General features: G+C 41.6%; 1 protein-coding gene across 2 annotated transcripts in view; it reads right to left on the bottom strand.

The window, feature by feature from the left end:
* Window positions 1–2,695: 2,695 nt before the first annotated feature.
* Window positions 2,696–26,457, bottom strand: part of DBN1 (drebrin 1) — a 335,364-nt gene continuing 311,602 nt past the window's right edge. For both annotated transcript variants that reach the window (XM_053717068.1, XM_053717067.1), the window contains 2 exons: window positions 4,198–4,300; window positions 2,696–3,689 (listed from right to left, as the gene is read on the bottom strand). In XM_053717068.1, coding sequence (XP_053573043.1) covers window positions 3,607–3,689; window positions 4,198–4,300 — 186 coding nt within the window. In that variant the 3' untranslated portion in view covers window positions 2,696–3,606. The remainder of the gene's footprint in view (window positions 3,690–4,197; window positions 4,301–26,457) is intronic.

Here is a 26,457-nt window from a genome sequence, read left to right as displayed (position 1 = left end):
TACGTTCTAATTCGGCCCCAAGCTCTGTCCATCGCGGGCGTATAGTAAGTTTATTGTAAGCCATACATATAGAAAGTTATGGAGAGGCTGATCAGCATGGTATAGTTAAAAAAATATTAATTCACAAAAATCGGGCACATCCTCAAGGTAGCCTGCCCATTCTTAAATGTCTCCCAAGCCAATGCTTGCTTATCAGAGTGTGGGCGTAACACAGCTCCCGGCATGAGTTCTTTAATATTGAAATGCCGGGAGAAGAGAAAAAGGTGCGCTCTTCTAAGGACCGCACTTCGTGGGCGTTAACCACCAATACCTCCCGGTCGGCATGTTTTTTATTAATAAAAAGGACCGTAGGGAGCAATAAACCTTTCACAAAAAATGCCCAATTAAGTTCCACTCAGCTCAGACATCTCCCGGTCGGTATATCTCTCTAAGAACCGCCGGGAAATGTGACAAACCCCATCGTAATGAAAGTACATATAGAAAGCCCTTCAGTGCCTGCGCTGGCTGTCGCTTGTAGTCTCCCATGTAGTAGAGACAAGTGAAGCAAATAAAAATAAAGTGCCCAATTCTTACTAAGGGCTTGCTTATTTGATCTGAACCCAACAAGTGCCCAACTTCCTCTGAGAACTTTTCTTGTAACCCCAGAAATAAAAGTCAGCTCTTACCTCAATCTGCCCGACAGCAAAGGCAGTCCACCCAGCTTGCGATGTCCTAATTTTCACCTCACATTGGCCTGTGGAAATAAAAGTACTGAGTTTTACTATTCTTCCCTCAGACTTTACAAGCAGGGCAGCATCAGTATGGGAGGCGCAGTGAGAATTATGTCCCACAAGTTCCCATGGCTGTAAAGCCACCAAATGCTTCTCTTTTGTTATGGAAGAGATTGATTTGGTCTAGGCTAACCCCAGAACAAAGTAGCACACTGCGGCACCACTTCTTAAAAATAATAAACTATTGATTGAAGAATCTAAACTAACACCTCACTTTACCTCTTCCTATCACTAACACAGGCAAAGAGAATGACTGGGGTGGGAGGGAAGGGATGAGCTATTTATGCAGCTCTGCTGTGGAGCTCTTTGCCTCCTCCTGCTGAGCAGGAGGCGATATCCCATAAGGATGAAATCCGTGGACTCGTCATATCTTGTAAAAGAAAAGGGGTTATGTATCTTTTTAAACAAAAATTCTGGTGTAGGCTGTCCCTTTAATGTGGTTCGTTCCATGCATGAGACAATTTAAAGGGCCAGTAAACATAGCAAATAATGTTATATAATTCTGCACCTAGTGCAGATTTATATAACATTAGCTTAGCGCCAGATTTTTAAAGTGAAGGGTTAAATAGATATCTTGCAAAGAAAACAGAACACCGCTCCTGGCTCTACTGAATGGGTTTGTTTTCTTCTCCAAAGTGCATCGCGGGCATGCTGTATAGTCACAGTGCGCCTGATCGCGTTATTAAACTCAATGTAGCTCGCTCCTGCTCTGGTAGCGGGAGCGAGCTACATTGAGTTTAATAGTGCGATCGGACCGTCTGTGATTAGACAGTGTGCCCAGATGCGCTTAGGAGAAGAAAACAGACTCTCTTAGTAGAGCCAGGAGCGGCGTTATGTTTTCTTCGCAAGATATCTATTTAACCCTTTAATTTAGAAATCTGGCGCTAAGCTAATGTTATATAATTCTGCACTATGTGCGGAATTATATAACATTATTTGCTAGGTTTACTGGCCCTTTAACTACAAAAGTTTCTTTAGAGGGAAATGAAACTCAAAATTTGACTCCCAATAAAAAGTTGAACTGTGCATAGTGTAACATTCTTTTCAATTCTTTTTAATTTATTTTATTTTCCCAGATTTCCCACCGTCCCCTCACTCAAGAGGAGTACGAACCCTAAACCTCTTGCACAGAGTTAATTTTTATATATCCCTACTTGGGCTCAATTAGATTAGATAAACCAGGACTACTAACTAATAACTGTGCTAATTAAACTGCATCTAAGACATTCATTTTTATGTAGATTTTGCAATACAGTTATTCATTTTGATTAGTTTGAGTTAAGTATTCCTTTAATGGCAATATTTACAAACATTTTCTTTCGTGATTCAGATAGAGCATGCAATTTTTAAGCAACTTTCTAATTTTACTTTACTCTTCGTTCTCTTGGTATCTTTATTTGAAAAGCAGGAATAAAAGCTTAGGAGCTGGCCCATTTTAGCCACCAATCAGCTAGCGCTATCCAGGGTGCTGAACCTAAAATGGGCCAGCTCCTAAGCTTTCATTGCTGCTTTTTCAAATAAAGATACCAAGAGAATTAAGAAAAATTAATAATAGGAGTAAATTAGAAAGTTGCTTAAAATTGCATGCTCTATCTGAATCATGAAAGAAAATATTTGGGTTAAGTATCCCTTTAACGTCACCTTAAGCAAAATATTCAAAACCACAATTTCCAGTTAATTGTTCTCTGAATATCTGCAGTATTTTACACCTGGAGCTTCTAATAATGAGGCACTTCTAAGGAAGGCACGACAATGGTGGAAAAAAACGTTGCTACAACAATAAACCTTTTTCCAAGACTCACGAGTGGCAACAGCTGTGGTATATATAGACTATGCCCTTATTTGTGTATGCCCATTGTGTATGTATGCTTGTGTGTGTCGTCACATTGAATATTGCGTAACAGAATTAAAAAGGGACAAAGATCTTATGGTTGGCTCCAGACTCCTTTATTAACACACAAGCACAGTATGTACAGGTGTTGTGCTTTCATAACAGTACTAAAACATGAAAATAAAAAAAAAGAAAGCTTAAGAAGAATGTAAGAAAAAAGGGGACAGGGCAAGAGAAGAAATATGTATGTACACAACATCCCTTCCTCACAAACCCTATATATGGGAGCATGTGATCCAAGAACAAGGCATTTTTCCCTCCACATACAAGGAATAAATAGAATAATGAATTCAAATGAATAATTATAGGAGGGATGCTACAGTGAAAATTATGCCCCTTTATCTGGAGGGTTAAGCATGGGTGGTTGGGGTAATTATTGCCATATGTTTTTATATTGTTTCCTCAAAAAGCTGCAGGAACCTGTTACAAAGATAAAACTACAACAAGAAAACCTCTCTGCATTTCATTAATCCGAAAGCAAAAGGCAGTCGGTATAGGCTCATTATCAAAAAAAAAAAACAAGAAAAAAAAACAAACAAAAAAAAACAGCTAAATAACACTGATTCCAACCAGGCGCTAGGTCCTTGCTTCTATCTCTGAAGCATGAGTTTTGCTCAACCTAGAGTGGGTAACAGCAATTATAGAAATTCTGTCAAACAGCAGAGAGGGGCCAGCACAACTAAAACTGGCCCATGAGAATATATAGAAAAGAACAAGTGGAAGGCAGGAAAGTAAGATACATCCTGACTCCCATCCCACATAATATCAGATAATGGTACGACTTGGGCGGAAGCAGGCAGAACCTTACTAGCGCACACTGGCAAGGGCAGAAGCCTCTCAGCCATTACTACAATACTTTGCTGTTACACGATTGTGTCACATGATTTTTTTTTTCTTTGTCACGTATTTAGTACACGTGTTTTGCAAGTTGATTACTACACAGAATTAAGAGCTTTCTCCGAACCCTCCTTCCTCTTCCTCCTCTTCTTCCATTACGGGGTCTGAGTCCCAGCAGGTAATGTCAATTTCTGAAATAGACGTTAAAGGGACAATAAAGTTAAAACTTAACTTTCATGATTCAAATAGAGCATGTTATTTTAAGCCATTTTCAATTCACTTACAATATTTTTATAACCAAACTTTCTGAAGCACTAGTTCCTACTGAGCAAGTGCAAGAATTCACTGTATATATATTTATGCATTTTGCGACTGGATGATGGCCGTCACATGATGCATTGTGAAGGAAAATGTAGCTAATTTTGAAATTTGGCAAAAACAAAATCTACTACTCATTTGAAATTCAAACTAAGTGCGTTTGCGTTGTCTTTTTATTATGCATTTTTGATGATATTCTACGGTGTTTAGTGGTCCTTTAAGTACTATAAATAATTTTCTTTGTAAGTTTCCTAATTCCACAACATAAAGTTATCTAGACGACCAATATGTGACTTCTACTTCTTAGAACCTCCTGTGACATCTATAAATTCTTAGTGCAACTCAAGTGGCATAGTTTTGTTCACCTTGTTGCAGCTTTACCTGGTGGTTTGTTGTAGAAAACAGGGGGAGGAGCTTTGGCAGACATTTCATCTGATTGTGCAAAATCTTCATCTTGTGATTGGCTGAAATATCCTTCACTTGCCTGGAGTGATGAGAAGTTCATATAATTAAGGAAAAACACCCCATAAGCTACACGGTTTACAAAATAAAAACTGAAAATGAGTTAGATACAGGAACGAATTCGAACACAATTATGCATTTTATATGCTACACTCTTAAGATATAACCTGATCAGCAGGAGCAAAATAAACTGAGGATATGGCCATACTAGGTAAAAAAAAAAATGTATGCTTACCCGATACATTTTTTTCTTTCCCGACATGGAGAGTTCACAACGTCATTACAATTACTATTGGGATATTTAACTCCTGGCCAGCAGGAGGAGGCAAAGAGCACCCAGCAAAGCTGTTAAGTGTAACTTCCCTTACCCACAATTGCCAGTCATTCAGCCGAAGGAAAATGGAAAAAGAAGAAACACAAGGGTGTAAAAGTGCCTGAGGTTTACTCAAAAAGCTGCTGCATTAAAATTAAAGAGAGGGCGGGGTCGTGGACTGTCCGAGAAGAAATTTATCAGGTAAGCATAAATTTTGTTTTCTTTCCTATGACATGGAGAGTCCATGACGTCATTCCAATTACTAGTGGGAACCAATACCCAAGCTAGAGGACACGGAATGAACAGGGAGGGAGAAGAAGGCAGGAGGACCTAAACAGAAGACACCACCGCTTAAAGAACCTTTCTCCCAAAAGAAGTCTCAGCCGAGGCAAAAGTATCAAATTTGAGACAGCCCTAGTGGAATGAGCCGTGATTCTCTCAGGAGGCTGCTGTCCAGCAGTCTCATAAGCCAACCGAATCAGACTTCTAAACCAAAGAGACAGAATAGTGGAAGTGGCCTTCTGACCCTTACACTTTCCAGAGAAAACAACCAATAGGGCAGAAGTTTGTCTAAAATCTTTAGTAGCTTATAATTAAAATTTTAGACCCCACACAACATCCAAGTTATGCAAAAGACGTTCCATATGAGAAGGAGGATTAGGACAAAAGTACAATTTCCTGATTAAAGTTCCGATCTGACACTACCTTAGGGAGAAACCCCAAGTTAATATGAAGGGTCGCTTTTTCTGCATGAAAGATAAAATACGGAGAATCACACTGCAGAGCTGAAAGTTCAGAAACTCTGGAAGCGGAAGAAATAGCAAGGAGAAACAAAACCTTCCACGATAACAACATGCATCGGCTCAAACTGAGCTTGCTGCAAAACTTTAAGAACTAGGTTAAGGCTCCATGGAGGAGTAACAGGTTTAAACACATGCCTGATCCTAACCAGGGCCTGAACAAAAGCTTGAACATTTGGTAAGTCCGCCAGACGTTTATGCAAAAGGATAGACGAGGCAGAAATCTGACCCTTTAGAGTACTGACCGACAAACCCTTCTCCAGGCCATCCTGAAGAAAAGACAAAATCCGTGGAATCCTCACCCGGCTCCAGGAGAAACCCTTAAATTCACACCCATAAAGATATTTACGCCATATCTTGTGGTAAATCTTATGAGTAACTTGGTTTGCGAGGCTGAAGCATAGTCTCAATGACCGCTTCAGAAAAAACCACACCTAGACTAAGCGTTCAATCTCCACGCAGTCAGCTTCTAAAAGTCTAGATTCGGATGGAGGAAAGCAACCTGAATTAGAAGGTCCTTCCTCAGAGGTAACCTCCAAGGAGGTAGAGATGACATCCGAACAGATCCGCGAACCAGATCCTGCAAGGCCATGCAAGAGCTATAAGGATTACGATGCTCTCTCCTGTTTAATACGAGCAATGACTCGTGGAAGGAGAGCAAACAGAGGAAATAGATATGCCAGAGAGAACGACCAAGGAACCGCTAGAGCATCTATCAGAGCGGCCTGAGGATCTCTTTACCTTGAACCGTACTTTGGAAGCTTGGCGTTTTGACAAGACGCCATCAGATCCAACTCCAGAGAAAACACTTCCGGATGAAGAGCCCACTCCCCAGGATGAAAAGTCTGCCTGCTCAGAAAATCCGCCTCCCAGTTGTCCACACCTGGGATATGGATGGCAGATAGAAGACAATTGTGAGCTTCTGCCCACTGTAGAATGCGAGTCACTTCCTTCATGGCTAAGGAACTCCGAGTTCCTCCCTGGAGGGTTGATGTACGCCACTGAGGTGATGTCGTCAGAATGGAATCTGATAAACCGGACCAAGGACAATGAAGATTGCTCTCAACTCCAAGATGTTTATGGGTAAAGAGAACTCTTAAAGAGACCACAGGCCCTGAGCCTTCAGAGGACCCCAGACCGCTCCCTAGCCTAACAGGCTGGTATCCAGTCACAATCTCCCAGGAGGGTCTCAGGAAGCAAGTGCCCTGAGACAGATGTTCCAGAGACATCCACCACGAGAGAGAGTCTCTTGTTAGGGGGTCCAGACTTATCCTTTGTGACAAATCTGAATGGTCTCCGTTCCATAGACGGAGCATGCAAAGCTGCAGCTGTCTTAGGTGGAACCAAGCAAAAGGGATGATGTCCATGGAAGCAACCATCAGATCAATCACCTCCATCCATTGAGCCACGGATGGGCGAAAAGGCAAACTGGAAGAATGGCAGGAAGCAAGAAATTTGGATTTTCTGACCTCCGTCAGGAAAATCTTCATGGACATGGAATCTATTATTGTCCCTAGGAAACACACAGTTGTAGATGGAATTAGAGAACTCTTTTGCAAATTCACCTTCCACCCGCGGGAACGTAGAAAAGGCAACAGCATCTATGTATGAGATTGGGCTAGTTGAAAAGATGACGCCTGAACCAAGATGTCGTCTAGATAGGGCGCCACAGCAATTCCCTGGGATCTGATCAAAGCCAATAGCACCCCCAGAACCTTTGTGAATATTCTTGGAGCCATGGCCAGACCAAACGGAAGCGCAAAAAACTGGAAATGCTTGACCAGAAAGGCAAATGTCAAGAACTGGTGATGTTCCCTGTGAATGGAACATGAAGGTATGCGTCCTTCAGGTCTATAGTCATCATAAATTGACCTTCCTGTACAGAAGGAAGAATGGAACAAATAGTTTCCACCTTGAAGGAGAAATTTGTTGAGATCTAGGATTGGACGAAAAATTCCCTCCTTTTTGGGAACCACAAATAGATTTGAACAAAATCCTAGACCCTGTTATCGTAGAGGGACTGGTACAATAACTCCCAGGGAGGATAGGTCCTTTTATGCAATTTAAGAAGACCTCCTTCTTTACCTGGTTTGAGAATAGTCTTGACAGAAAAAAATCTGCCTCTTGGAGGGCAAGACTTGAATCCCACCCTGTAACCCTGGGATACTATGTCCACAGCCCATTGGATCTGGGACATCGCATATCCAGGCTTGACGAAAAAGAGAAAGTCTGCTCTCCACCTGATCCAAACTTGAATCGGGGGCGGAATCTTCATGCTAATTTAGAGTCAGCGGAAGGTTTCTTGCTCTGCTTTCCCTTATTCCAGGGCTAATTGGATTTCCAAGAGGACCTGGGTTGGTCTGGTTTTGCAGAGGAAGAGGGTGACTTCTGTCCCTTAAAGTTGGGAAAGCAACAAAAATTAGAAGTCTGCCGAACCCTAGGTCTATTCTTCTTATCCTGAGGCAGGAAAGAACTTTCCACACGTAATTTATTAAATGATCTCGGCCAGACCTGGACCAAACAGAGTCTTACCCTTATAGGGTAAATCCAAAAGCTTGGCCTTAGAAGAAACATCAGCCGACCAGGACTTCAACCACAAAGCACTGCTAGTACAGTAAAGCTAGACATCCTAGCTCCTAGTTATCTGCATATTGGCATTTTAGATAAATGTATTCGCCAGTTTGAGAGCGTTGATCTTTCTTGGATCTCCTCAACCGTAGTTTCCTCTGTAATAAGATCAGCCAAGGCATTGCACCAATAAGACACTGCTCACACAACTGTGGTGATACTTGCTGCAGGTTGCCACTGTAATCCTTGATGTATATACATCTTTTTTAAGTAAGCCTTAAGCTTCTTATCCATGGGATCATATCCATGGGGGCCTTAAAAGAGCAACTATCATCTATAGGAATGGCAGTTCTCTTGGCAAGAGTAGAAATAGCTCCTTCTACTTTAGGTACAGTACGCCAAGAGTCACGAAGAGTCAGCATCAGGAAACATTTTCTTGAAAACAGGGGAAGGGGAAAAAGGAACCCCTGGCTTATCCCATTGCTGAGCTCATACATTTTCCTAAGAACTGGAAAAACTTCCTCTGAAGATGGAGAATCATAAACTCTATCCAATTTAGAATTGGAGGTGTTGACAACAACCGAAGGTTCAGAGTCGTCTAAAGTAGCTAGAACCTCCTTCAGTAATAACCAAAGGTGTTCTAGTTTAAATCTAAAATTTGCCTCTTCAGATTCTGAAAATGTTTCTACCAAAGTGTCAGAGTCTGAGATTTCACCTTCAAAAGCTACTTAAGTATGCTCCTCATCAGACAAATGAGAAAGGCTGACCAGCGCAGAATTAGAGGGGTCAGAAGCCTTACTAGAAGACATATGTTTAGATTTCCTCTTATGCTTACCCAAAAGTAGGGAAAGCAGACAAAGCCGGCAAAGTTATCTGCGTGGCAAAATACCCGGGCAAATATACACCTCCAAGAGGTTGAGAGGATACGCAGGGCACTGTATGAGAAACTGATAAGGCTTGGGACATTTGAGGAGAAAGCTGAGGTATATCTAGAACAGCTATATCCTGAGAGACATTAGGTTCACAAGGGGTTAATTTATCTTTATATTTTAAGGTCTTAGCTAAGCAACAAACCAAATTGCAAAGGCAGCACAATTGGGACTTCTAAGCAAAGCAAAGATGTATCCATGCTCAATGAAGATTCCCTTTCAGATTCCATTGTAGATAAAGATATGAAACAAAAACTTAAATAAAAGAATTTATGCAAAAAAACAGCACCTGTCACTTTAATAAAAAAAATCTTCAGAGTAAATGAGGCTCCTACTGTACCGGAGACAACCCACTAGTAAGGGAACTCCCAAGATGAGATGACTGACATATAATGTCAGATTAGCAATCCGATCGTGAGAAGAAATCTGCAACAGTCCAGGCTCCGTGACAGAATAAACTCTGCTCCACACCCCCCCCGAAGAGCGGAGAGTCACGTGAGCGGACTGAGAGAAAAGTGAAACCACGCCACAAGTCTTAGAAAAAGGCGCGCAATTAAAGCAACGGCTCAAAGCTTAAAAAACCTAACCAACCCGTAACAGCCTTATAAGTCCGTTCAGTCCAGGTTACATCGTCCACAAATTATTTATGGTTATTTAACCATTAATGTAGATCTCTCATAAAAGTGACAAAATAACGATCTTTTAACAGTTAAACCAAAGTGTGCCAAATGCTTTGAAAAATATAGGTTTATAAAAAATAAATAAAGTAAAAAACAAAATTTATGCTTACATGATAAATTGATTTCTTCAAGATGTGGTGAGTCCACGGGTTCATCTTAATTACTGTTGGGAATACCACTCCTCGCCAGCAGGAGGCGGCACAGAGCACCACAGTAAAAACTGTTAAATATCACTTTCCTACCCATACACCCCAGTCATTCGACCAAAAGTAAAAGGAGAAAGGAAAGCAATACAAGGTGCGGAGGTGTCTGAGGTTTATTCAAAATCCACAAAACAAAAAGGGTGGGTCCGTAGAACCCCTGCTTGAAAAACATCAAGCATTCAATCTCCAAGCAGTCAGCTTCAGAGAAACGAGATTTGGATGAAGAAAAGGTCCCTGAAGAAAGTCCTTCCTCAGGGGAAGTCTCCACGGAGGTACAGATGACATCTCCACCAAGTCTGCATACCAAATTCTTTGAGGCCAAGCCAGGGCGATCAGGATCACCGACGCCCTTTCTTGTCTTATTCGAGCAATCACCTGAGGCAGAAGAGCAAACGGTGGAAACAGATAGGCCATGTTGAAGTTCCAAGGAGCCACCAGTGCATCTACCAGACACGCTTGAGGATCCCTCAACCTAGATCCATTGTTTGGAAGCTTGGCATTTTGACGAGACGCCATGAGGTCCAGATCCGGAATCCCCCAACTGGATATCAGTCTGGAGAATATCTCCGGATGAAGTTCTTATTCCCCTGGATGGAAAGTCGGTCTGCTTTGGAAGTCTGCTTCCCAGTTGTCTACTCCCGGGATATGAATGGCTGACAGAAAACAACAGTGGTCCTCCGCCCACTGAATAATCTGAGACACCACCGTTATAGCTAGAGAACTCAGAGCTCCCCCCTGGTGGTTGATGTACGCCACATGAACTGGTTCAAGGCTAACTGAGGCCAGGCCAACAGAGCATTATAAACTGCTCTCAGCTCTAAAATGTTGATCGGCAGCTCGGATTCCTTTCGAGTCCAAAGACCCTGAGACTTTAGGGAATTCCGAACTGTTACTATCACCCAAGAAGGTTTCCGAAAACAGGTGCCTTGGGTCAGGTGATCCTGAGATAGCCACCACTTGAGAGAATCCTTCAACTTCTGGTCTAGAACTAACTTTGGAGATAGATCCATATAATCCCTGTTCCACTGCCTGAGCATGCACAACTGCAGAGCTCTCAGATGAAATCAGGCAAATGGCACGATGTCCATAGCAGCCACCATTAGACCAATTACCTCCACACATTGGGCAACTGAGGGAAGAGGCGTCTCCTGAAGATACCAGCAAGACAATAGGAGCTTGTCTGTTCTTGTCTCCGTCAGGAAGATCTTCATCTGGACAGAGTCTATTATCGTCCCTAAGAACACAAGTCTTGTTGCTGTGACCAGAAATCACTTCTCCAGATTCACCTTCCATCCGCGGGACCGGAGGAAGGCCAGTAACCTCTCTGTGTGAGATGCTGCCTGAGAAAAGGAAGGGGCCTGAATCAGAATGTCGTGCAGATAGGGAGCCACTGCTATTCCCCTGGATCGAACCACCGCCAATAGGGTTCCTAGGACCTTTGAGATATATTGATGACTTGTTTGTCTGGAAGGGACCACAGGAACTTATCCAACACTTTTTTGGGTATTTACAGGACAATGATTTGAATCAGTTCACAATGGAACTTAGTGATACAGTTATGTCCTTTCTGGACATTAAATTATTGTCCAACCCAGAAGTCTTGTATAGAAGTGGAATTTGCGGGTAACACTATTCTGAATGGTAAATCCTGCCATCCTAAACATATTAAGGCCATTCCCAAAAGCCAATACATCTGTGTCAAAAGGAATTGTACCAGTGAATTTACCTATCTGAAACACTCCAGGGAACTTACTGATAGATTTGTTGAAAGAGGATATTGTAGGGAATACTTAGAAAAGGCTAGAAATGAAGTGGACAATGAGGATAGACAAGAATATCTGAGACCTAGTATACGTACTAAGGTGGAGTTTACAGCTAAACCCACATTTATCACCACAATTAGTGAACAATATGGAAAAATTTGCAACATAGTGAGGGGGGCTTTACCCATTTTAAAAACAGATGAGGCCTTAAATGAGATCATTAAGGAAGGGGTTACCTTCATACCTAAAAGAGCCAAAACACTGGGTAATATTTTGTCGCCATCAATGTTGCCTACAAAGGTCAAGGAGAATTGGCTTACAATTAAGCCTGGATTCTTTAAGTGTGGTAGCAAAAGATGCAAGTCCTGCACGTATGCTACCTTTGGTAGGGAATTTATTTCAAGTGTCAATAAAAAGAGTTTTAAGATACAGGAACACATCACTTGTAACTCCTGTTATGTCATCTATCTCTTGACCTGCAGGGGGTCCTAGAAGAACTATGAAGGTCAAACTACTAGGGCCTTGAAAGATAGGTTTTTGGAACATCTTGGTTCCATTGAGGACCCTGAGTCTAGCACTCCGATATCCTTGCACTTCACTTGACATTTCAGGGTATCCAGCTGATTCCTAGACACCCCAGAGGGGGTAATAGAGGCATGGTTCTCAGTCAAAGAGGTTTTTTGCATTTTTCAACTGGATACTCGCATGCCAAAGGGTATAAACTCAGAGTGGGATGTTAAACTTTTTGTTGAGAGTATGACCCTTTTGGTCTCTGTTTCTTTAAATTTAAATTCATAAGCTGAGGCAGTATTTTCTTTGATTTCCTCTTTTTCCTCTTGTTCTTTTGTGCATCAATTATACATAGATTATATTTAATTCACATACCATCACCTTACTGTTTGATCACGCAGACAAGCATGGTTATTATTTGTTTTTATTTTTTGGCATTTTTTATACTTACTTCTAGCATATGTTTATTATGCACTTTATATTTTATGTGCATTGATATTGCTTACATGTGTAAAATTATGTTTGTCATTTTTCAGGTGTGTTTATTTTCCTTCATGCATGGTTTCTGCGTTTCACTGCTTGTATTTAAATGAAAGGGGTATGTATAGCTCACCCTATCGAGATTGGCCATATGTGTCCAATCCCGTAGGGGAGGAGGGCTGTTTGCTCTCATAAAGTGCGTTACACAGGGCTTAGCAATGGTCATTGAGACAGTCAGTCTTTTTGATGAAACGCGTTTGACCGTTTTTTTTTGCTGTTTGTAACTCAGTGTGTGTCACTATTTCCAGGAGATGGAATAAATGGAGATTCTTTTACCACAGTTACCCATTGTACTTGGTTTGTCTATTTCACTACATTGCTGGCAGGGTGCATTCCTGTTGTTGGACTGTGTTTCTCCTGAGGCAGTGGTGGACCGCCTCTCCTTTTACGGCACCTGCTAATGCTGTGATATTGCCTTTCTGCACCTGTGCCTTTCATCATTGGCTTGAATGGAGTGTCTGGAGCTCGACCATATGGGGGCGTGACAGGTATTGCAGCGTGAAGTACGCTGTGCGTGTCACTAAGGTACAGAGGAGGATTGTCTGAGCGCTGCCCTGGAGGTCGTTTGTCGAACTTTGAGAATATCCTGGGAGCCATGGCAAGACCGAAGGGTAAGGCCACAAACTGAAAGTGACGATCGAGAAATGCAAACCTCAGGAACTTGTAATGATCCCTGTGAATGGGAACATGTAAGTATGCATCCTTTAGATCTATGGTCATCATAAACTTGACCCTCTTGGATCAAGGGAAGAATTGTCAGAATGGTTTCCATTTTGAAGGACGGAACCTTGAGGAATTAGTTGAGACATTTTAAGTCTAGAATCGGACGGAAAGTTCCCTCTTTTTTGGGAACAACAAACAGGTTTGAGTAGAATCCCAGACCCTATTCCAATCTTGGAACGGGTACAATTATTATTATTATTATTATTATCGGTTATTTGTAGAGCGCCAACAGATTCCGCAGCGCTAACAATCACTCCCAGGGCCGAAAGATCTTCGACACATTTTAAGAACGCCTCTCTCTTTATCTGGTTTACAGATAACCTGGAAAGGTGAAACCTGCCCCTGGGAGGACAACCCCTGAATTCTAACCTGTAGCCCTGAGAAACAATTTCCACCGCCAACGGTTTCCAGGATGGCTTGTTATTATCCTGTTTGGCCGAGGATGACTTTCCACTAAAGTTCCGAAAGGAACGAAAATTACTCTGACGTCCCTTTGGTTTGCTTCTTTTATCCTCAGGCAGAAAAGACCCTTTGCCGCCCATGATATCAGAAATGATTTCCGCCCAAACCCGGTCCATCAGTTTAACCTTGGACGAAACGTCAGCTGACCAAGGCTTTAAACATAAAGCCCGCCTGGCCAAAACTTAATGCCTTAGCTCCCAATCTAAGGACCTGTAGGACCGCGTCAGCGATATAGCAATTGGCGAACTTGAGAGCTCTTATCCTGTCCTGGATCTCTCATCTAGAGGTGTCTCCTCTTGCAAAGAATCCGTCAATGCCTCAAACCACTATGAGGCTACACTAGTTACCGTGGCAATACATACCACTGGTTGCCATTGAAGACCAAGATATACATAAATCTTTATTAAATAGGCCTCCCATCTCCTTATCCATTGGATCTTTGAAGGAGCAACTATCCTCGATAGGTATAGTAGTTCTCTTGGCCAAAGTAGAAAAAGCACCCTCTACCTTGGGTCCCGCAGCCCAAGATTCCTCAATCAATGACTCTACTAAAAACATTTTCCTAAACACCGGAGAGGGTGTAAAGGCCACTCCTGGCTTCTCCCACTCCTAAGTTATAATCTCCTTAGCCCTATATAGTACTAGGAAAACCTCAGAAGAAGGAATATAAAAAAAACTATTAAGTTTATTGGACTTCTTAGGCGTGACTACCGCCGGGGTCTCCGAGTCATCCAAAGTAGCTAAAACCTCCTTTAATAGTAATCGGAGGTGCTTAGCTTAAACCTGAAGGAAGATCCTTCACCATCAGAGAAAGGCATTACACCATCTGAATCTGAAATTTCACCCTTCGAGTGATAGTTCTCCTCATCCTCAGATCTTAGAGGAACCTGAGGGTCAGAATTAGTAATAGACACACTAGTCTCTGAATTCTTGCACTTCCCTGAAAACCTGGGAAACTCAGCCAAAGCTGCAGATACCACTGAGGATATCTTTGCAGCAATCTCTGCCTTTATAAATGCTCCACTGGGAGTAAGAGAGGAACTGCAGGACACAGTGTTAGACGCCATAGAGGCTTGGGACGAAATAGGGGAAGGCCCTGGTAACACCTGGACAGCATCCTCCTGAGAGACATTAGGCTCCACATTAAATAACTTATATTTACCCTGCAATGCCTGTTTAACACAGGAAGAACAGAACTGCATAGGGGCTGCAATTTGTGCATCTAAACACAAACAAGGATTAAATTGAGCGGACTCCTGATTCATATCAAACATGTCTGGTTATTGCCACAGCCAATGAAAATGGTTAGCGCTAATTCGCTAAAAACTAAAGAATCAAACTACTTAGATTGCAAAGAACCAATTCATGTTTAACCTCCGATTTAGTCTCCCTCCGCACCTCAGTACGCCGAGGTGCCCTTACCACCACCTGAAGCGGAACTCCACCTTCTATGCGCTCCCTCACCACGCAGCCATATATTCCAACAGCCTCCGCAGCGAACTGTGCTAGGACAGCGGGCCCAATGACGTAAGCAGACGTCTGGAAGGCGCAAAAAACTCCCGCGGGTGCTGAGAAGGAGAGGGCGTGGTTAAACTTAAACCACCTGTCGGAACAGAATGCAAAACTAAATATCAGTTCAGTGCCCCTGCACAAACAATCAATCAGTTAAACACAAAGAGTACCATACTGTCTCCCAAAACACTTAGCCTGCACATTTCAAGTAAACCCTGACTGGAGGGATGAGCTAGTATCATCCTTAGTATATCCCCGCAGGAAATCTTAAGTGAAGACCCACAAAGCTGTCTGACATGAAGACAGCTTCTAAGTATGAGAGGACACCTCTTCCTCACAGAGACCCGGTCCAGAGCAGATAGCAAAGTAACTAACTTAGATATCTGAGGTCAGGGCAGCATAAGTGAAGAAAACGCAGCAAGCACCACTATGCAAGTTCTCCACTGCTTTAAAGTCACCACAGCTCGACCGCAAAGACTAACGTGGAGAAAGGCTATACCCTGTAGCTTGCTTGAAGTAATCCATCTTCACTGAACAAATTATTTTAATTACACCTAAACTTCACCTCCTCCATGCACTTAGAGGCTTGGAGAATGACTGGGGTTTATGGGTAGGGAAGTGATACTTAAAGGGACACTGAACCCAAATTTTTTTCTTTCATGATTCAGATAGAGCATGCAATTTTAAGCAACTTTCTAATTTACACCTATTATCAATTTTTCTTTGTTCTCTTGCTTTCTTTATTTGAAAAAGAAGGCATTTAAGCTATTTTTGGTTCAGACCATGGAAAGCACTTGTTTATTGGTGGGTGAATTTATCCACCAATCAGCAAGAACAACCCAGTTTGTTCACCAAAAATGGGCCGGCATCTAAACTTACATTCTTGCATTTCAAATAAAGATACCAAGAGAATGAAGACAATTTGATAATAGGAGTCATTGCATGCTCTATCTGAATCACAAAAAAAAAAAATTGGGTTCAGTGTCCCTTTAACAGTTATTACTCTGTGCCTCCTGCTAGCAAGGAGTGGCATTCCCAACAGTAATTAAGATGAAACCGTGGACTCACATCTTTGGAAGAAACGGTCCACACTGTCTTTATATTTATAAGCCCACAGCTTATATTAACCCCTTAGACTCTCCAGCCAGTGTTAAGCATACATATAAGCCTGCAATTCTGCCCCCCAAAAAATCTCAGACCTCTTAGATATTTTATGTCCCAAATTTGATCCGCTAGAGGTTTTACCTCTAAAGTGCTATCCTTCAGAACCTAGAAGGAAAATGCACTTACCTGTGGATCCAGCTGCAAGGCAGGTAACAGCTACATAGGTGTGAATGGTGTTCCATTCCCCATCAGGAACCTGTAGTAAAAGAAAGAACAGAGTAACCAACTCTGGCTTTCTACCAAGGGGAACCAAAATGTTAGAAGTAAAGCAAAAAAGACTTCCTCGCCGCCTTCTAACTGCTAAAAGCCACCACTGCTTTTACTCAAAAGATTGACGTGGACACAGCTAGACCCCAATCCTTGCATGCAGGAAAAAGTACCCATAAAAAAGAATTAAATATCTTCAGACATCAACTTTGCACCACCTCCATTGACATAGGCAAAGAGAATGACTGGGGATGGTGGGTAAGGGAAGTTACACTTAACAGCTTTGCTGGGGTGCTCTTTGCCTCCTGCTCGCCAGAAGTTGAAAATCCCACTAGTAATTGGAATGACGTTGTGGCTCTCCATGTCATAGAAAAGAAAAAGGGATGTACATTTTTGTTAAGTATTTCACTTGTGGCCTACCGTTGTCTTATCAAAACTGGGACTCTTGCAGATATAATTTTAAATGAGGCATTCTAGTTTTCCTTGGGTTTTTGACCCATTTTTACTTTGTGTTGGTGCGAAATCCTATATTATAAAAGGCCAAGTATGTTTGTCTGAAGCTATGATGTGCAGTAGAGACTGCGCAAGGATAAACATACCTGTCCTTTAACCGCAGCGCGAGATAGCTCCAGGAAGCTCCAGAACTCTCAGCTGTTATGTTACAGCTGAGAGCTGGAGCTCCTGAAGCTCCAGGCATCTGCCGCATATGGAACCAGAGCGAGATCGGTGCTCCACCTATATATGAGGGCAGATGCTTGACCGTTACAGACAGTGACACTGTGTGTGTCACCGTCTCTAATGATCTTCTGCTGATGCCTGTGGGAGGTGTGGGCTGGAGGCGGCTCAGCAGCGGAGGTGGGAGGGAAGGGGAGGGAGTGGGAGGGCCCTACACTACAGAAACAATCTTTTTAAAGGAACAGGGAGGGATGGGGCAGCTAGACTACAGAAAAGGAGTTTGGGGGTGCAGGGATAAATGGCGATCGCGGGAGAGGTGGTGGTACTACTACACTACACAAGCAAAAAAAAAATTAAATACATGTTATATATACTGTATATATATGTATAAGGGTTTATAGGTACTGGCAGACAGCTGCCAGTACCAAAGATGACGGCAATGATTAGGGGGGGGGGGGGGGTTAGACAGCTGTTTGAGGGGGGGGGGGATCAGGGAGGTTGGAGGGTTAGGGGGATCCTACACTACAGAAAAAAAAAAAAAAAAGAGATAGAGGGATAGACAGAGAGGGATAGGGATAGAGGGATAGACAGAGAGGGATAGGGATAGAAGGAGAGGGATAGGGATAGGAGAGGGATAGGGATAGGAGAGGGATAGGAATAGAAGGATAGAGGGATAGATGGATAGGTATATTTATCTACTTAAACATTTTGGCCCGTGTACACCGCTTTAACACTTGTAGAATAATAAAAAGGAAAATAGAATGTCATAGAACATTAGCTTTATATCAAAAGGGATTTATTTTTTCTTTATCAATTTAAAGATCACATTACTTCTATCAAGCAGCAATCGTGTGATTGTTTGAATTAAAATTTGCATCTATTCATTTTTTCATATTAGCAAGAGTCCATGAGCTAGTGACGTATGAGATATACATTCCTACCAGGAGGGGCAAAGTTTCCCAAACCTCAAAATGCCTATAAATACACCCCTCACCACACCCACAAATCAGTTTAACGCATAGCCAAGAAGTGGGGTGATAAGACAAAAGTGCGAAAGCATAAAAAATAAGGAATTGGAATAATTGTGCTTTATACTAAAAAATCATAACCACCACAAAAAGGGTGGGCCTCATGGACTCTTGCTAATAAGAAAGAAATTAATTTATCAGGTAAGTTCTTACATAAATTATGTTTTCTTTCATGTAATTAGCAAGAGTCCATGAGCTAGTGACGTATGGGATAATGAATACCCAAGATGTGGATCTTCCACGCAAGAGTCACTAGAGAGGGAGGGATAAAATAAAGACAGCCAATTCCGCTGAAAATAATCCACACCCAAAATAAAGTTTAAATGTTATAATGAAAAAAACTGAAATTATAAGCAGAAGAATCAAACTGAAACAGCTGCTTGAAGAACTTTTCTACCAAAAACTGCTTCAAAAGAAGAAAACACATCAAAATGGTAGAATTTAGTAAAAGTATGCAAAGAAGACCAAGTTGCTGCTTTGCAAATCTGATCAACCGAAGCTTCATTCCTAAACGCCCAGGAAGTAGAAACTGACCTAGTAGAATGAGCTGTAATCCTTTTGAGGCGGAGTTTTACCTGACTCGACATAAGCATGATGAATTACAGATTTCAACCAAGACGCCAAAGAAATGGCAGAGGCCTTCTGACCTTTCCTAGAACCGGAAAAGATAACAAATAGACTAGAAGTCTTTCGGAAATTCTTAGTAGCTTCAACATAATATTTCAAAGCTCTAACTACATCCAAAGAATGCAATGATCTCTCCTTAGAATTCTTAGGATTAGGACACAATGAAGGAACCACAATTTCTCTACTAATGTTGTTAGAATTCACAACCTTAGGTAAAAATTTAAAAGAAGTTCGCAACACCGCCTTATCCTGATGAAAAATCAGAAAAGGAGACTCACAAGAAAGAGCAGATAATTCAGAAACTCTTCTAGCAGAAGAGATGGCCAAAAGAAACAAAACTTTCCAAGAAAGTAATTTAATGTCCAGTGAATGCATAGGTTCAAACGGAGGAGCTTGAAGAGCCCCCAGAACCAAATTCAAACTCCAAGGAGGAGAAATTGACTTAATAACAGGTTTTATACGAACCAAAGCTTGTACAAAACAATGAATATCAGGAAGTTTAGCAATCTTTCTGTGAAAAAGAACAGAAAGAGCAGAGATTTGTCCTTTCAAGGAACTTTCAGACAAACCTTTATCCAAACCATCCTGAAGAAACTGTAAAATTCTCGGAATTCTAAAAGAATGCCAGGAAAAATGATGAGAAAGACACCAAGAAATGTAAATCTTCCAGACTCGATAATATATCTTCCTAGATACAGATTTACGAGCCTGTAACATAGTATTAATCACAGAGTCAGAGAAACCTCTTTGACTGAGAATCAAGCGTTCAATCTCCATATCTTCAAATTTAAGGATTTGAGATCCTGATGGAAAAAAGGACCTTGCGACAGAAGGTCTGGTCTTAACGGAAGAGTCCACGGTTGGCAAGTGGCCATCCGGACAAGATCCGCATACCAAAACCTGTGAGGCCATGCTGGAGCCACCAGCAGAACAAACGAGCATTCCTTCAGAATCTTGGAAATTACTCTCGGAAGAAGAACTAGAGGCGGAAAGATATAGGCAGGATGATACTTCCAAGGAAGTGACAATGCATCCATTGCTTCCGCCTGAGGATCCCTGGATCTGGACAGATACCTGGGAAGCTTCTTGTTTAGATGAGAACCCATCAGATCTATTTCTGGAAGTCCCCACATTTGAACAATCTGAAGAAATACCTCTGGGTGAAGAGACCATTCGCCCGGATGTAACGTTTGGCGACTGAGATAATCCGCTTCCCAATTGTCTATACCTGGGATATGAACCGCAGAAATTAGACAGGAGCTGTATTCCGCCCATACCAGTATTCGAGATACTTCTTTCATAGCCAGAGGACTGTGAGTCCCTCCTTGATGATTGACATATGCCACAGTTGTGACATTGTCTGTCTGAAAACAAATGAACGACTCTCTCTTTAGAAGAGGCCATGACTGAAGAGCTCTGAAAATTGCACGGAGTTCCAAAATATTGATTGGTAATCTCACCTCCCGAGATTCCCAAACCCCTTGTGCTGTCAGAGACCCCCAAACAGCTCCCCAACCTGTCAGACTTGCATCTGTTGAAATCACAGTCCAGGTTGGAAGAACAAAAGAAGCCCCCTGAACTAAATGATGGTGATCTGTCCACCACGTCAGAGTGTCGTACAATCGGTTTTAAAGATATCAATTGGGATATCTTTGTATAATCCCTGCACCACTGGTTCAGCATACAAAGCTGAAGAGGTCGCATGTGAAAACGAGCAAAGGGGATCGCGTCCGATGCAGCAGTCATAAGACCTAGAATTTCCATGCATAAGGCTACCGAAGGGAATGATTGAGACTGAAGGTTTCGACAAGCTGAAACCAATTTTAGACGTCTCTTGTCTGTCAGAGACAGAGTCATGGACACTGAATCTATCTGGAAACCTAAAAAGGTTACCCTTGTCTGAGGAATCAATGAACTTTTCGGTAAATTGATCCTCCAACCATGATCTTGAAGAAACAATACAAGTCGATTCGTATGAGATTCTGCTAAATGAGAAGACTGAGCAAGTACCAAGATATCGTCCAAATAAGGAAATACCACAATACCCTGTTCTCTGATTACAGACAGAAGGGCACCGATAACCTTTGTAAAAATCCTTGGAGCTGTTGCTAGGCCAGTGGTTCTCAACCAAAGTGAGCTCAAGGCCCGGTACATTTTAGCTAGACATACATTTTAGCTAGAATACACACCCACACACCCGGTACGGTGTATATGGTGTATCAGGAAGAAAGCAGGCAACACAGGAAGTTTGAACAGCAAGCCTTTTAATCCATCAAAGGTTAAACAGGAGGGCCTTAACCCATAACGTTTCGGTCTACACTTAGACCTTTTTCAAATGGAGCCCATCTCTCATATGGGCTCCATTTGAAAAAGGTCTAAGTCTAGACCGAAACGTTATGGGTTAAGGCCCTCCTGTTTAACCTTTGATGGATTAAAAGGCTTGCTGTTCAAACTTCCTGTGTTGCCTGCTTTCTTCCGGATACACCATATACACCTTGCCGGTTGTGTATTCTGGACTGTGCATGTACGTTGAACTTTCCTGCAGTGCACCAGGTGGCTGTCGTGTTGGTGTGTGCCACTTCTCCTTTCTCTTTGTATATATAGTGAGCAGCAGGGGCGGGCTGATCAGCCAGGCAAATAGGACCTGGGCCGAGCTACCAGCAAGTAGGGGGGCCCACAAATGGCATCTCTGCGGATCCTGGTGCATTCCTTAAGCTGGAGTTTTCAGTTGCCCTATCAGTAACTAAGCAAATAAGTGTGGGTTTATTGGGGGCCCTGGCGGGTTCTGTCTCTGTGAGGGCCATTGAGTGTGGGGTCTGGCCCTGGAGGTTGGGTGCCCTTTCTCTGGACCTTAATGTTGGGGGTCCTGGCTCTGGAGGTTGAGGGGCCTGTTGAAGGCAGGTCAGGGAGGCTACCATGTTCATTTGCATAAAATTGAATATATATATATATATATATATATATATATATATATATATATATATATATATATTGGTCAGTGTGAGAGAGTGTTTCTGGGGCCTTGATTGGTCTCAGTCTGCCCCTGGTGTGCAGTGGGTGCATGACAGGTCGGGCCCACCAGCAGGGCTATCACGGACCGGTACTGGGCCACGGCCCGGCTGTTGAGAAACCAGGTGCTAGGCCAAACGGCAGAGCCACAAACTGGTAATGCTTGTCTAGGAAAGAGAATCTCAGAAACTGATAGGGATCTGGATGAATCGGAATATGCAGATATGCATCCTGTAAATCTATTGTGGACATATAATGCCCTTGCTGAACAAAAGGCAGAATAGTCCTTATAGTTACCATTTTGAATGTTGGTATCCTTACATAATGATTCAATATTTTTAAATCCAGCACTGGTCTGAAGGAATTCTCCTTCTTTGGTACAATGAAGAGATTTGAGTAAAACCCCAGCCCCTGTTCCAGAACTGGAACTGGCATAATTACTCCAGCCAACTCTAGATCTGAAACACATTTCAGAAATGCTTGAGCCTTCACTGGATTTACTGGGACACGGGAAAGAAAAACTCTTGCAGGAGGCCATATTTTGAAGCCTATTCTGTACCCTTCTGAAACAATGTTCTGAATCCAAAGATTGTGAATTGAATTGATCCAAATTTCTTTGAAAAAACATAATCTGCCCCCTACCAGCTGGGCTGGAATGAGGGCCGCACCTTCATGTGGACTTGGGAGCTGGCTTTGGCTTTCTAAAAGGCTTGGATTTATTCCAGACTGGAGATGGTTTCCAAACTGATACCGCTCCTGTAGGGGAAGGATCAGGCTTTTGTTCCTTATTGTGACAAAAGGAACGAAAATGATTATTAGACCTAAATTTACCTTTAGATTTTTTATCCTGTGGTAAAAAAGTTCCTTTCCCTCCAGTAACAGTTGAAATAATAGAATCCAACTGTGAACCAAATAATTTATTACCCTGGAAAGAAAGGGAAAGCAAAGTTGACTTAGAAGACATATCAGCATTCCAAGTTTTAAGCCATAAAGCTCTTCTAGCTAAAATAGCTAGAGACATATACCTGACATCAACCCTAATGATATCAAAGATGGCATCACAAATAAAATTATTAGCATGTTGAAGAAGATTAACAATGCTATGAGAATTATGATCTGTTACTTGTTGTGCTAAAGCTTCTAACCAAAAAGTTGAAGCTGCAGCAACATCCGCTAAAGATATAGCAGGTCTAAGAAGATTACCTGAACATAAGTAAGCTTTTCTTAGAAAGGATTCAATTTTCCTATCTAAAGGATCCTTAAAGGAAGTACTATCTGCCGTAGGAATAGTAGTACGCTTAGCAAGAGTAGAGATAGCCCCATCAACCTTAGGGATTTTGTCCCAAAACTCTAATCTGTCAGATGGCACAGGATATAATTGCTTAAAACGTTTAGAAGGAGTAAATGAATTACCCAAATTATTCCATTCCCTGGAGATTACTTCAGAAATGGCATCAGGGACAGGAAAAACTTCTGGAATAACTACAGGAGATTTAAAAACCTTATTTAAACATTTAGATTTAGTATCAAGAGGACCAGAATCCTCTATTTCTAATGCAATTAAGACTTCTTTAAGTAAAGAACGAATAAATTCCATTTTGAACAAATATGAAGATTTATCAGCATCAACCTCTGAAACAGAATCCTCTGAACCAGAGGAATCATTATGAGAATCAGAATGATGATGTTCATTTAAAAATTAATCTGAAAAATGAGAAGTTTTAAAAGACCTTTTACGTTTACTAGAAGGAGGAATAACAGACATAGCCTTCTTAATGGATTTAGAAACAAAATCTCTTATGTTAACAGGAACACTCTGAGTATTAGATGTTGATGGAACAACAACAGGTAATGTAACATTACTAAAGGAAATATTATCTGCATTAACAAGCTTGTCATGACATTCATTACAAACAACAGCTGGAGGAACAGATACCACAAGTTTACAGCAAATACACTTAACTTTGGTAGATCCAGCATCAGGATCGATTTTCCAGAAGTATCTTCTGATTCAGGGTCAATCTGGGACATCTTGCAATATGTAATAGAAAAAACAACATATAAAGCAAAATTGATCAAATTCCTTAAATGACAGTTTCAGGAATGGGAAAAAATGCCAGTGAACAAGCTTCTAGCAACCAGAAGTAATAAACAATGAGACTTAAATAATGTGGAGACAATAATGACGCCCATATTTTTTAGCGCCAAAAAAGACGCCCACATTATTTGGCGCCTAAATGCTTTTGGCGCCAAAAATGACGCCACATACGGTAACGCCGACACTTTTGGCGCAAAAAAATTCAAAAATTACGCAACTTCCGGTGACAAGTATGACGCCGGAAATAACAAAGAAATTTTTTTGCACCAAAAAAGTCCGCGCCAAGAATGACGCAATAAAATGAAGCATTTTCAGCCCCCGCGAACCTAACAGCCCACAGGGAAAAAAGTCAAATTTTAAGGTAAGAAAAAAATTGATTATTCAATTGCATTATCCCAAATAATGAAACTGACTGTCTGAAATAAGGAATATTGAACATCCTGAATCAAGGCAAATAAATGTTTAAACACAAATATTTAGAACTTTATATAAAAGTGCCCAACCATAGCTTAGAGTGTCACAGAAAATAAGACTTACTTACCCCAGGACACTCATCTACATATAGTAGAAAGCCAAACCAGTACTGAAACGAGAATCAGTAGAGGTAATGATATATATAAGAGTATATCGTCGATCTGAAAAGGGAGGTAAGAGATGAATCTCTACGACCGATAACAGAGAACCTATGAAATAGACCCCGTAGAAGGAGATCATTGAATTCAAATAGGCAATACTCTCTTCACATCCCTCTGACATTCACTGCATGCTGAGAGGAAAACCGGGCTCCAACCTGCTGCGGAGCGCATATCAACGTAGAATCTAGCACAAACTTACTTCACCACCTCCACGGGAGGCAAAGTTTGTAAAACTGATTTGTGGGTGTGGTGAGGAGTGTATTTATAGGCATTTTGAGGTTTGGGAAACTTTGCCCCTCCTGGTAGGAATGTATATCCCATACGTCACTAGCTCATGGACTCTTGCTAATTACATGAAAGAAATTGTAAAAATAATAATTCTGAAAATGCATCTGACTTTTTAAAAACAGACAGAACTACACTTTTATATTCTATATATTTAAACAAAAAGGAAATTTATGCTTACCTGATAAATTTATTTCTTTTTCGATATGATGAGTCCATGGATTTCATCCTTACTTGTGGGATATCGCCTCCTGGTCAGCAGGAGGAGGCAAAGAGCACCACAGCAGAGCTGTATAAATAGCTCCTCCCTTCCCTCCCAACCCAGTCATTCGACCGAAGATAGGAAGAGAAAGGAAAAGCCAAGGTACAGAGGTGTCTGAAGTTTAACAAAAATTTAATAACCTGTCTCATTAGAACAGGGCGGGCCGTGGACTCATCGTATTGAAAAAGAAATAAATTTATCAGGTAAGCATAAATTTCCTTTTATTTTTCAAGATACGATAAGTCCACAGATTTCATCCTTACTTGTGGGATACAATACCAAAGCTATAGTACACGGATGAAAGGGAGGGACAAGACAAGGAACCTAAACGGAAGGCACCACTGCTTGAAGAACTTTCCTCCCAAAAACAGCCTCAGACGAGGCAAAAGTATAAAATTTGTAAAATTTTGAAAAAGTGTGAAGAGACGACCAAGTTGCAGCCTTGCAAATCTGTTCAACAGAAGCATAATTTTTGAATACCCATGAAAAAGCCATAGCCCTAGTGGAAAGAGCCATAAAACTTGCAGGAGGCTGCTGTCCAGCAGTCTCATACGCAAAACGGATGATACTCTTCAGCCAAAAAGAAAGAGAGATAGCCGTAACTCTCTGACCCCTACGTTTCCCTGAAAAGATGATAAACAAGGAAGGCGTCCGACGAAAAACCTAGTTGCTTGTAAGTAGAACTTCAAAGCACGGACTACGTCTAAATTTTGTAACAGACGTTCCTTCTTAGAAGGAGGATTAGGACACAAGGAAGGAACAACAATCCTCTGATTAATATTCTTGTGTGAAACAACCTTAGGAAAAAAAACAGGTTTAGTACGAAACACCACCTTATCCGAATAGAAAAGAAGATAAGGAGAATCATACTGTAATGCTGAAAGCTCAGGTACTCTTCGCGCAGAAGAAATAGCAACCAGAAATAAAACTTTCCAAGATAATAACTTAATACCTATAGAATGTATAGGTTCAAACGGAACCCCTTGAAGAACTTTTAAGAACTAAATTTAAACTCCAAGGAGGAGCAATTGGGCCAAATACAGGCCTGATTCAAGTCAGAGCCTGACAAAAAGATTGTACATATGAAACATATGCCAGATGCTTGGGTAACAAAATAGTTAAAGCAGAATCTGTCCCTTAACGAACTTGCTGACAACCCCTTCTCCAACCTTTCTTGGAGAAAAGA

Source organism: Bombina bombina, chromosome 6, assembly GCF_027579735.1.
Source record: "Bombina bombina isolate aBomBom1 chromosome 6, aBomBom1.pri, whole genome shotgun sequence".
In the NCBI taxonomy this organism is placed as follows: Eukaryota; Metazoa; Chordata; class Amphibia; order Anura; family Bombinatoridae; genus Bombina; species Bombina bombina.
This window is presented reverse-complemented; position numbering and strand designations above follow the sequence as displayed.